The sequence below is a fragment of the Stylophora pistillata genome, chromosome 9 (genome assembly GCF_964205215.1).
Source record: "Stylophora pistillata chromosome 9, jaStyPist1.2, whole genome shotgun sequence".
Lineage (NCBI taxonomy): Eukaryota > Metazoa > Cnidaria > Anthozoa > Scleractinia > Pocilloporidae > Stylophora > Stylophora pistillata.
The window spans coordinates 26,421,982-26,435,566 of NC_142527.1; the positions used below are offsets into that span (position 1 = coordinate 26,421,982).

Genomic DNA, 13,585 nt, shown 5'->3' on the forward strand with positions numbered 1-13,585 from the left:
TAGCATAAGAAGTAAAATTTATTGTAAAACACACAATTTAGCTATATACTATTATTAAGGTACTACAAACATATGAAATACATATATGAAAATACATGTTCATATATTTAAGCAATAGTGAAAATCAGACCTGAAAAAAATTCAGGCCTGTACGGGATTCGAACCACTGACCTCTGCGATACTAGTGCAGCGCTCTACCAATTGAGCTAACAAGCCAACTGGGAGCAGGCCATCAAATTAATTCGACATAAACCCGTAGATGATAAATCAAACAACAAACATATGAAATACATATATATGAACTGCGGTTAAATAGTGCTTTACTGCGAAGGATCGTGCACATATACGTTTCATAACCGCAGTTCATATGTATGTATTTCATATGTTTGTTGTTTGATTTATCATTTACGGGTTTATGTCGAATTAATTTGATGGCCTACTCCCAGTTGGCTTGTTAGCTCAATTGGTAGAGCGCTGCACTAGTATCGCAGAGGTCAGTGGTTCGAATCCCGTACAGGCCTGAATTTTTTTCAGGTCTGATTTTCACTATTGCTTAAATAGTGCTTTACTGCGAAGGATCGTGCACATATACATATATTAAGGTACTATAAGTAATTTACGCAACATATTGAAAGGAGTGTAATATGTCGTAAAGTAATGTAAATATAGAGTATCGTGTAGGTGATGATGATGACTTTATTTAAACTCGGATGAAAATGTGGCTTGTTAGGCCTCTAGTAATAGAGATGCTCATATACCGCGGAAAAATATATGAATATAAATTATAGAGTTTGAAATAATATAAGCCTAAATATAAATGATGATATAAAATTACAAATTACTTAGTTTTCTTATCTCATTCCTGAAAGGGCCAAATTCGGCCATTAATCTAAGCTTATCAGGTAATGCATTCCAAGCCTTATTAGCAGCAATGTAAGAAGTCGATTTAAGGCCGTAAGTTGTGGTCTTGGTGGAAGTAATCGAGAGTAAGTCATCGGCTGTAATCAAGTTTATTGTGAACTATACTTTGTTAGTGGTGTGTTCTCAGTAAACTATTGTAAGTAACGTACTGTAACTGAGTCCTGTAGTGTAATGTAAGTAGAGTAATGTTTTGTAAAATGCTAAAATATAAAGAAATTACAAAAAAAAGAAACATGCGTAGTTGTACACTTTGACCGGTCGTTTAATCAGTTAACCCTTAGACAAAAAGTTTCTATTATTTTTCCTAAGATGATACGAAATCACCGCAATTTGACATTACTTTAATCAGTATTCCATGTATATTCTCCCTATTCTCCCAACAAAGGGAGGCAGTGTAATCATTTGTCACAAGAAAAGCTTGTTTCACCACCCTCATCATCATCGTCAACAATTAAAAAAATAAGGTTTACTCTTTCTTTTGTCCGTTTTCTCCACAATATAACCTAAAATGCAGTTACTCTTTCAGTTACTAAAAGTTCTTCTCCGCAGGGTTGCACCTCTTCTTCTTCGTCGGAGTCAGTCTGTTGTTTTACGCACGGAATCAGTGATACGATCGATGCACCCGCTATCAGCACCGCACCCGCAGTGCAAAATGGGATTGTGTATGAGCCAAGGTCGTCAGCCATCAGACCTGTACACAAACAAATAACGCAAACTTTAGCCATGTGCTCCCAATCCTTTAGTCAGATAACAAACAATAGAGCACATTCTATTAAGTTTGGAAAACTAAAATTAAAGTATCTGCAAAAGGTAGTCAGATCACAAACTGAAAACATGGAGGAAAAGCCGGAGAATTCGAAGTAAAGAAGAATAATACATCAACCAATGAACGATTAAACATTCACTTGTCATTTATCGTCAAACCCGCGATGAGCAAAACACAGTTTTTAATATCAGGGAAGCTTACCGGCTAATGGAGGTCCAATGGATACCGTAACGCCTATAAAGAAATTCAGGTAGCCCCAAGCTTGATTGAATTGGCTTTGTTTGACGCATTTTAAAAGTAGGAGAGAGATCTGCCCCATTGAGGATCCTTCCATGAAGCCGATCACTATGAAAATCGCTATCACTGATCCATATGACGCTGCTGATGGAAGACATATGACACACAATCCGCTGATTGTCATACCTCCCTGGTATAAATGGAATCTGTTGAAGTGTCGACGAAACTCTCCAATTTTACAAAAGAAGTGACGACTGAAGAAGGATGCTATCGCCAAATATATGAAGAGCATAGACGCTTTGTCTCCAGAAATGTTTAGTTCCTGTTCGCAGTGCTTAATCTGTAGAGAAATATGTAGTTGTTTAGTGGCTTCCGTTTCATTGCCATTCAATGGTTTTTCAAAGCATTTTCAGCATAATTTGAGCGACTAACCACGACTTCCTGAACCTTACGAAGCAATGATATGATAGGATATTTTATCAATTAATTTGATAATGTAAATTGGCCCCCGTTAACTGAGTTTAAAAGCTGGTCACTGGCATCAATCGCATATCATAGATCACTCCTCCTGTAATAATAACAATCTCTATAGCATGATGATACTTACAATGTGTACGGTTGGAACAAAGAAGCTCAAATTAACAACCATGAACGAAGATAACAGGACAAGAAAAGAACGATTTCTAAAAAGAGATAAATCTCCTTTTTCCTCTGCTTTCTTATCTGCAGCCATGCGACCCTTGCTATTATTTGAGCGGTCCACAGGTACAAACACCAGCGAACACAAACCGCATAGCAGATAGAAACCTGCAAATCCTCTTAGCGTGCCCCGCCATCCAATTGTATCCAGCAAGCCTTGGGTGACTTGAGTCATAACAAGCATGCCTATGGCTGACGCAGATGTCATTATACCAACGGCTAAAGAAAGCCGTTTGACGAAGTAGTCCACGATGACTACCATGGAGGCGTTGTAAATTATCCGATAGCCAAAGCCTGACAAGAGTCCATACGTAGGGTACATCATCCACAGTTTAGGAGACAAAGACGCAAGAGAAAATCCAATGATCCCTGTGAGGGCACCCACGATGGCAGTGACCCTGTGGCTAAAACGATGGCTGATAAAAGAACCCAGAGGACTCAAGAAATAGCCAAAGCCCAGGTTTAACGATCCAATCCAAGCTGAAAATTAATTTTGCGTAGATGCTTTTAAGATCATACTATAACTTTGAAATATGTAAAATAGCTACAGAGGTTAGGGTAAATGCTAGCTAACTCAACTTTCACCTCGTTCTCCCACAAGCCAATCATGTGAGAATTCAGGTCGCAATAATGTCTCAGAAATCCGTTTCTACCCTCTGAAGCAACCTCGTTCCCAGGGCCTTTTCCCTTAGCCCCACCCCTAACCAAGGGAGAAGGCCCTGGGAACGAGGTTGCTCTCTGAAGGAGAAACATGCTCCAGAAACGATGTTTTCTTAACCGTTCCACCATTGGCAACTATCAATTATTTGGGCTAGTCGTTGAAGAGAGTAAGATGTCATTCAGTTGTCTTTAACACTGTTCATTCGAGCGCAATGGAGAACGATTTTCACACGGGAACGAACATTCTATCACATCGCATACCTCACCGACGAGTGTTTCTTGAAAATTGAAAATATTTAGCTCATTAACACCCAAATGTAGAACATCGGATCGCGAAATCAAAAGCTATAAGTTCAGAAAGCACGAGGGATAAGGACCACGGAATATTTTTCAACTGCGTCCTACTTTTTTGACAAGACGTTCTACGCGTATATATACATCTACATATCTGAAGATTGAACCAATCAGTAAGACATGACATTTTCTGTAACTCTGAGTTTCACGCTTACGCGATCATCAGAAAAATTTAAAAAGAGTCTTATCGATTACTTCATTCTTCAGATATAGCACACTCTGCGATGCATCGAGCCCTCTACCACAAGGAGAGACTACAACCAAGATTTGCACATCTATATATTTACGTGGAGATCCCTCCTCCTTATACCTCGTGCTTTTGTAACTCAAAGCTATTGATTTAGACATATGCATATATCTGTTTCAGTATTAAATTTGCAAGTTCTAATGCTGCATTTCTGTGGTCCTGACAGGCTCACTCAACTCCGGTTATCAGCTCATATGACGCATTACGCCAACTGTTGTGGGGCTGAAAAAAGGCTCCTAATCTCCAAACGTTCAGGATTCAATGAAATTTAATGCAACAGTTAATTCTATTCGCGCTTGTTGGATACGAGACTGGTCATAGCTATCTACCATCTCATATCCAACGCGTGCTCATGGAATAAATATTTCTTAGACATTTTGTTATGTATTATCGCTGAGTATTTTACGAGTTGTGACGTATTTTGACGAGCCCGTAGGGCGAGTCAAAATACAGATAACGAGTTAAAATACTCAGCGATACGACGCACCAAAAAGTCTAATAAGATATTTATTATCCAACACGTCAAATTGTTATTTCAGTGCGGGCGAATTTCGCGGATATTCATTTACGAGGAGTGGTGTGACAGAAGTATGCGAAGCGGAAGGGAATTGGCGCGTTGCCGCGTTGCCGAGTTGCCGCGTTGCCGCCTTGCCGCGTTGCCGCGTTGCCGCCTTGCCGAGTTGCCGCGTTGCCGCCTTGCCGCGTTGCTGTTTCTATTTTCTTCAATAAATGATGAAATTTCATTGTCGTCTGACTGATTTTCTTCGTTCGATTTATCTAATAAACTTGGACCAATATTCACCAGCTATTCCGACTCTTCGTCGTCAGAAAAGTCATTTTATTGTCCGACATTTTTTTTTTTTGTAACTTAATTCCAATTCGTCGCTTACGCGATGCGAGAAAACCTGTCTAACGGTTCTCTAGAGTCCAAGTACCACGTGATATTTGTACTTGCCTTGGGCGTTATTTGCACTCTACAGAATGTAGTTGGATAATAATTGTAAATATTTTTTGTTTTCATTACCTATAGATTGCCTGGACGCTCCAAAGTTCTCCATCAGAGGAGGCAGGAGCAAGCCAAAGCTGTACATGATACCCGATACAATTATAACTATGACTGTCGAGGCCACACACACTAACCATGACCAACAACTGTCGGGACGGCATTTAGGTTCTTTTTCCACAACCTTTTGACTTTCTTGGTCGCAATCTTGAGCATGTGAGGCCACCATGATTGTTTTTTCAATGTACTACAAAGAAATCATTTGTTGAGTTCATATATTTGACATTAAGACAAACATTTCCCGCACTTCTAAAATGAAATGGATAAAATTGTCAGTAGTTGTACATCGAAATGTTCAAGGCGATTAAGGTTAGTTTATTGGTACGGTTTCAGTTGAAGATTTCAAATTTTTCCTTTTGTTCTCAGTCGTTTTAACCACTTTTCGACTCAAGACGAGAAAATGTTAGGCGAAAAAATTTTCGATGAGGGCCCAGTTGTATAAATCGGCGGATAAATCGCTATCCAGTAGATAAGCAATAGCAAAACGCACTGTGCTATCCACCGGATAAGGATTTATCCACTGATAGCGTTATGCAACCTTCGTAAAAACTTTCCTTTAGACCAAAGACAAAAATGCGACTGCCCCAAGTCCATAAAGCCTTGCGAAAAAAAATTGAAGGGAAATGTTTTCACTTGCCAAATAGCAGGAGTGGTTGAAAATTGGACCTATGAATGACCTTTGCAACAGTCTTACAAAAAGGTTTACATAGAATAAGAGTATCTATGTACGTATTGAAGATTTTACATCACAAATAAGCCATTTCCGAGCTCTGAATACTAATACTTTTTCTTTCAAAATAAGACAAGATGTTGGATCTTTCTTGTGAATTAAGTACCAAGATTAGAAAACTCTTGTACTATAACTATGTCGTTTGAACACCATCGCTAACAAAAGGAGATCTCTGAAATGTTGCTCCCTGAGCTCGTCTACGAGTAGGGGAAAATTCAAAGTTTCGATCATCGCTCACGTAATACGAATGTCTAGTGTAAGAACAAGCTATATTTCTTACCTTTCTATCGCTTTCCTCCTTCAGAATAAACCATAACTACTTTCTATCGAAAGGAAAATCAATCTCGCTGATGTTTGAAGTAAAAATGATAATCTACCCTTAGAAGCCAGCGACATCTTGCTTGTTCCGACATCTTGCTTGATAACAACTTCCGCTCGAATTCATAGTGCAAGGCAGAGACAATCCTTTGTAACAGCCTGAAACGTCAACCCAATGTGAAATTGTATTCTGCTGATTAACGGATTCGGAAACTGATACATTAAATCCGATAGGCAATGAGAAAACAAAAATCCATTTCTCAGATATTTTCGTAAGTAAATAAAGGCTGATAGTTTCGAAAGAAACTGTTTGGGGCTGCGTCGGTGGGAGTAACGAAATAATTTGGATATATCAACAAATTCCTCTATTCGCTCCGACGAAGGGCTAACGCTCGAAACGTCAGCTTTTGTAATCATTACGGTGGCCAATTTACCATTTCAACTTTGTTGATATATCCAAATCTTCGTAAGTAGCTTATAATATTCGCTTTTTCCGTGCTTCTCATTTTAGCGTTAGCTTTTGTTTTTGTCAGAGTACGACGTTAAATCACGACCGAAAGTACTCAACCCCAATACAACAGCAACAAAAAAAAATTAAGACAGGCAGGGGTTACACTAAGGTAGGGGTCGCACTGTGCTCTAAATTTTTTTATGTTGCGTCATAAGATGTCCCACAAATATGTCGCGACATTTATACCATAAATGATATTTGAAACCAGACTGTCAACTCTTAATATTTCACGCGCGAAAAGAGCACTAAATATAGTTTTGTATACATGAGGCTGGTGCTAGTTTTATTAGCGACATTTACATACATACATACATACATACTTTATTGCATAGCTCCCCCCTGGGGGCTCTTCCGCCATACATGAATATAAGATATTAAGTCGTAAAAACATCATAATAAGATAACATGATATTAAAAAAAAAAAAAAAAAAAAAAAAAAAAAAAAAAAATTAGCTTATATTTCAATACTAAAGTCACATGTTACGAATTAAGAATATTCTTAAAAATTTTCTTTTTAAAACCACTTAGGCTATCTGTGTCTCTGATAAATTTGGGTAAAAAATTATAACTTTTTGCCCCACGGAAGGCAAAAGCCCTTTGCCCAGCCGCGATCCTGCACTTGGGCAACGTAAGCTCGCTCTTCTGTCTGGTATCTCTTTGGTGAATTTCGGAACGTTGTTTAAATCGTTCACAGAGATAGTTAGGAGTCAAGTTGTTGATACATTTATAAACCATGACTAAGTCATTAAAAAGTAGTTTTTTCTTTACGTTAAGCCATTTAAGAGACTTCAGTGCCTCTGTGATGTGATCGTACTTTTTCAAGCCAGTCACGATCCTGCAAGCGTAGTTCTGGACTAACTGAAGTTTTTTGATATTCTTATTACTTGTGTTGCTCCAAACTGTCGAACAATAAAAAAGTTTGCAAAAGACGAAAGCGTTTATGAGGTATATCAGAGTGCTTCGATCCAGTAAATGTTTTATCCTATTGACTCTCGTTAATTTAAACATACAGTCAGATACCGTTTTTGTGATGTGCTCATTAAAATTAAGATGGCAATCAATGTGCACTCCCAGGTCCTTAACTACGGTCACAGGCTTGATTTCAGTTCCCAATATTGTGGCACTTGGAAGAGTGGCAGGTAAAGTTCTCATTAGTTGGGGGACGCCCACATAGAGAAGTTTTGTTTTATCAGGGTTTACGAGCAGCGAATTTCTACAACACCAACTCAATATTTCTTCTAGATCTTCGTTTACAGCAGAGATAACGTCTTGAAGTTTGTTTGAGGGGAACCCGAGGAAAATTTTTGTGTCATCCACATAGCCCAGGGGTTTGCAGTGTTTTGGAACTCGAAAGAGATCGTTTACATATAATGTAAACAATACTGAGCCCAGGATGGATCCTTGCGGTACTCCGACTGTTAAGGGTAGAGGGCTGGACAAGGTATCCTGAATCTTTACAACTTGTTGACGTTGTGTCAAATAACTCTCAAACCAGGTACAAGCTATTTCCGATAAACCAACGTTGCGAAGTTTTCGCAACATCAAGTCATGTCGAATGCTATCAAAAGCTTTGGACATATCCAAGAGAACTATAACCGACATCTTTCTGTGATCCATGTTATTTAGTAGTTCGTCTGTGAAATAAAGTAATGAGGTCTCGGTTGAGTGAAATTTTCTGTTTCCGCTTTGCATTTGATATATTATATTGTTTGAGTCAAGGAAGTTGACTAGTTGCGAGTGAGCTGCTCTTTCGCATACTTTAGATAAAATGGGTAGTAGTGAAATTGGTCTTGTGTTGGCAGGTTCCTCACTGTCGCCTGATTTAATGATTGGAACGATTACTGCTTTCTTCCATTGCAGTGGAAAACTGCCCAAAGAAAAGGAGTCATTTATAAGACTAGTTATGATGGGAGCAATAACTGGTGAACTATCTTTCAGAATTTTTGCATTTACTTTGTCGCAACCAGGAGCTTTGTTTGACGGTATACTCATAATAATCTTCTGCACATCGCCCGTAGTGATGGAACGAAACATAAACAAGGTATTTTGACCAGAGCTGCGAATGGATTCACACGGATGAATTCCCTCAGTGTCTCGGGAGTTGAGATTATGTTCTTCAGCAAGGTCCGTGGCTTTCCAAGCTGTCACTTTTCCCACATTAGCATAAAATTCATTGAATTTATTTGCCAGAAGGAGTGGATTTTCAACAGCGGCTAATGGAGCGTTTTTCTTGGGAAGACAACGGTTAAGAATTTTCCAAATCGAGTTGGAGTTTCCATTCGATTTTGAGATTTCAGAACGAACATGTTCTTTTTCGGCAAGCTTGATTTCATGTTTGACCTCCTGACGGAAAAAGCGATAAGCATTCCAGTGCAATTTGTCGTTGGTTTTCATCGCCTTTTTATGCCACATATCACGCGTGTTCATTAGTCCTTTGATCTCTGGTGTAATGAATGGATTAGGCCTTGAATTTATCCTGATACGTTTAATTGGGGCGTGCTCGTCTAAGACCTGAAGAAAAAGGCAGTTAAAGGCGTTAACTTGATCATCAGGATCTTCAAAAAGATTAACGATATGAAAGGGAACATTTGCCAAATCGTCAATAAAGCCATTACGATCGTAATTTTTATATGTTCTCGTGGTTACATATGTTTTCCGTGGCCTTGGTGTCTTAAACTTGAGTGTTAAGCTAACCAAACTATGATCACTAATTGTAGACTGTATCACTTCGCAAGCGTAGATGATATTTTCGTTTGTAGTCAGAGCAACATCGATGAGTGATTCAGAATTTTCGGTTACTCTTGTTGCGGTCTTGACGAGTTGAGTTAGGCCAAAAGTCGAGCAAAAGTTGATCAGTGCGCAGCCCCCAGGATCGGTTGTTCCAAGAACATTACAATTAAGATCTCCAAGGATTAGCACATTTAAGCCATGTAGCAAAGAGTCAACAAAAGTCTTACTTAAGTCTTCTAAGAAATCTATTGAGGCATCCGGTGGTCTGTAAACTGTGCAGAGAAGAAAAGATTTAAATTTCTTATACTGTACATTCATCCAAAGCTGTTGAAAATTCGATTCAGACGTTGAGGACCATTTTTCAATCACCGAGGCCTTATAAATATTTTTAATGTAAACAAGTAATCCGCCACCTCTCGTGCGTAGCCCTCGATCTTGCCTGAACGTCGTATATCCTGGAATAAGAATATCCGCGTCATGTATTGTAGAGTCCAACCACGACTCAGAAATAGTAAAAAGGTCATACTTGTTATTGATAATCATGTCTTTAAGAAGGTGAAAATTTTCGCGAGACGCCACAGAGCGTACATTAAGATGGGCGACGGACATGAGATGTTTTCGATTCTTCGTTGCTTGATTTCTGGTCGATTTGTTGCCTTGGTTTGTAGTTTCATTGCTGCCTGCTTTTCCTCGTATGGAGGGCCCAGGTTGCGGGTGAATGTCGCCAGACAAGAGGATGAGATTAACCGCAAAGACGCCTCGAGCGTCAGGCATCGCCATGGTCGTTTGGCCATGTTTAGACCATTTGCAAATGGGAAACCTTCGCTGTTTACACCGCGACGAAGTTCGACGAAAGATAGTACAACGATTTGAATCAAAGGTGATATCTTTGCTGGTGCTGTCGAGGAGACGCGAGAAAAGAAATAGGATAATGAAGATAATGACAAAAGTCGAGGGACGGACGCAAACTTGACCGACCACCATGACGGTTCAATGAAGAGAAATTCGTGTTTGACCACATGCCATATTTACTCTTAAGTCAGGATGGCTGGATGTAAGCTTAAATTTGAACCAGTTTTAGCACGATTAAATCCATACAAGACGGGACATTTCTTCAATCTCTGTTTAAATTTTTCAATGTAGAAAATCCTATTGGTTTGTACGCATTGTACAACACTCGCCAACGGCAAATGTTGGCTCTTACCGCTTTAAACCGACGTCGACGAATGCAAATAAATGGGAAAAGATCCGCGAGCCAAAGGACCAAAGGTTGAAAAGAAGCCATTCCCATACTGAAAATAATCAGGTGAATAGTGCAAATTTGTAAATTGGTATGGGTTGGAATTCGCCCCAAGGACCAGATGAAACGTTGTAAAGATGTAAAGAAAACTGGTGACGTGTTGTCTTTGCAGAATTTCGAAAATCCAATTTTTGCCTGCATTTCGGACTTGACTGTCGTTGCGACAGAAGAAAATCAAAAAAATTGTTATTTTAAGGCCATTAGACAAGATAGACCCAGGATATGACCTACTTCGAGGCAGGACATCGGCTTTTTTGATCTTTAGGTCCTTCGGAAATTTTTTTCATAGGAAAGTTATAAACTTCCATGTTATCACAAAACTAACACTGAACCTTTCAATATTTGTACTTCTTTGTATTATATAATGCACTTGTCATTTGCTTCCAGATGTTCTTCAAAGTATTTGTAAATCAATGTTCCTCAGCTGAGATTGGTATAAGCTGTGCATCAATGAACAGAACAGGGAAAACCAATGCCCAAAAGGGTCCCGAATATGACTACAATTCTTATAAAGAGTTTTTTGATAGCGAAACTGAGGCCCGCATAATAGCTGCATGGATGCAGTTTGCTGCAATGACACGATTAGAAGGTCAGTATAGTTGACATCAAATTTTGTTCCTCACAAAAGTAATAGGATCAAAGATTTCTTTATCTGCCATAGACAAATAGAATTTTACTATATTATAAACATATTAAAGTAGAATGGAAAATACAATGACACTGCTTATACATTTTCACCAGATACCAAGCAAAAAGAAAAGAAATTCCATGTTGTTGATAAGGTGTTTTTGAAACTTTAGTGCTCCCATAGCCCTAAGAAACAATTGTACAAGGTTACTAGAAGAATAAAGGCTGATAGTTTCGAAAGAAACTGTTTTGGAGCTGTGTCAGTGGGAGTAACGAAATAATTTGGATATATCAACAAAGTTGAAATGGTAAATTGGCCACCATAACGATTACAAAAGCTGACGTTTCGAGCGTCAGCCCTTCGCTCCGACGAAGGGCTAACGGTCGAAACGTTACTAGAAGAAGTCTTCTAGATTCAGCTGTCTTCTAGGGCTTAATTAAAACACTTGCACACTGACGAACGTAAACACAATCGATTCGGACTCACCAAGTCTCAACAGTATGTGCTTCATCGACTACTAAGACCGACACATCCATCAAAGAACCAGATTTAAGTTCATGTTTGTTTTCTTCCGATAACTACGGCTCAGGCTATCCAAGATTATTTCTACATTCGCTAAGGTTCCTTTGTTGCTCGAGTCTAATGTCACAGCTTTTATACCATATTCTACAAACTTGTCGACTTGTTGGCGTCTGCTACGTTCGAGAGGATTAATTGCAATTATCTAAAAGTCCTTTTATTCTTTCTTTACATCTTTCCAGATGGAATAGAATAACTTTGGTACAATCTGGTAAATCAGACTCCTCCCGTAATCCGTAGGAAGGACACCGACAACATCTTGATGGGACAAAACTATTTTTTTTATGCATTCGAGTTGACCCGACTTTAAAGTTATTCCTGGAATATATTCTAGAGAAGTCTGAAGACACTTTTCAAACTTGTTTTCGCTTATTATAAGACATTGAAAGGCAACTACAGATCTGCCAACTCTCACGGTTCTGCCGTTAGCCTGACGATATTTTGTCATTTCTCACGGTCTCACGACAAAAGGGTCGCACTTGTCGCAAGTATGCGATGACAGATTTTTATGTCCAATGTATATGTAAACACCAAAAGCGTTAGTGCGACCCCTGCCTTACGCTTTTGGTGTTTACATTTGACATAAAATTTGTCATCGCGTGCTTGCGACAAGTGCAACACTTTTGTCGCAACCAGACATAACTATGTCTGAAGGACCTAAAGGTAAAAAAAAAACAAGCAAAAAAGTTCAACCAAAGGGAGAGATGGAGCTTGGACGACGAAAAAGTTCTATTGCGGCTTTGGGCTGACAATATTGAAAAAGTAGAAAGCAAAGATAGCCGCAAAGCCTGGGAGGCTTCAAGGCGCTGAACGAAAGACAAGGCCTAAAAAAACCCCGTCGACTAGCGCCAGCGTAACGTTAAGCATGTAAAGAACCAGTACAAAGAAAAGAAGACTGAAATCGTCGGCAAAGCGGAGGAAATTTACACAAAAGTCCTCATTACGACATAATTAAGCTGCGGTGATATCATCACGTGTAACAACGTGGAGCAAGCTGGTACACAAGCTGGAGAAAACAGTGGAAGCTCGGAAAATAATCGACAAGTGATGCTGAAGCGTCGAGCAGTTCCAGTTCAGCTGGTTGCACCACCCCTACGTACAACCGCTGTTAGTTCAGTGGGCAAGAAGACGCGAACGAAAAAAAGTAAAGGGTCAAAAGTGGCCTGCTCGCGTGCATGACAGCGTCAGCGAAGATGTGGGAAACAAAAATGCTCTTCGAGTCACACCAAATAACTCACTAAGGTTTAATCCTGTTAAGAACTCAACAATTTCTTCTCTCACAAAAGAAGAGAACAAAAAACGTCACCGATGCGTTCTTTTCACGAAGCCCATCATTGGAACCGAGGCTCTCACGATTTTCAAGACGAGGTTGTCACACAACACTAAAAAAATAGTCACGACAAGGTGAGGCCATCAAAAAGCTTGCCACCGAAGGGGAACAAATGGCTAGTGTTATCACAGGCGTCCCAGGCTCACGTCTCGAGCGCAAGCGAAGGATTATTTCATGAAAGCGTCACGCGCTGTGTGACGCCGTGTGATAACAGGAAAAGCAGTGATGGCAAAGCAATCAATCAATCAAGCTTTATTAACGGTATCACTTCATTAAAAATTAAAAATGCTTTTCCAGTGGGCCGTTTACACAACTTGACAAAAATTTTTAGAGAAACTACATTAATGCTAAAATATTTCTATCTATTAAGAAAATCTATCCTATAATTCATTACACAAGAATCAATCAACCTTAAAGGTACATTAAATAACTAAAGTAAATTCAATCTCAACTCCCTCAAGGCAATTTATGGTTCAAGAAGACAGGGCAGACTTGAAAGAGTTGAGATTTAT

General features: G+C 39.2%; 1 protein-coding gene across 1 annotated transcript; it reads right to left on the reverse strand.

Annotated features, from left to right (window-relative positions):
- Positions 1-6,193, reverse strand: LOC111345130 (monocarboxylate transporter 10). The gene is made up of 5 exons (XM_022952407.2): positions 5,958-6,193; positions 4,909-5,134; positions 2,532-3,103; positions 1,889-2,264; positions 1-1,612 (listed from the first exon to the last, which is right to left on the reverse strand). Exons 2-5 carry the CDS (start codon positions 5,114-5,116, stop codon positions 1,425-1,427), a joined length of 1,344 nt encoding a protein of 447 aa, XP_022808142.2. The 5' UTR covers positions 5,117-5,134; positions 5,958-6,193; the 3' UTR covers positions 1-1,424.
- Between the last annotated feature and the right edge of the window lie 7,392 nt (positions 6,194-13,585).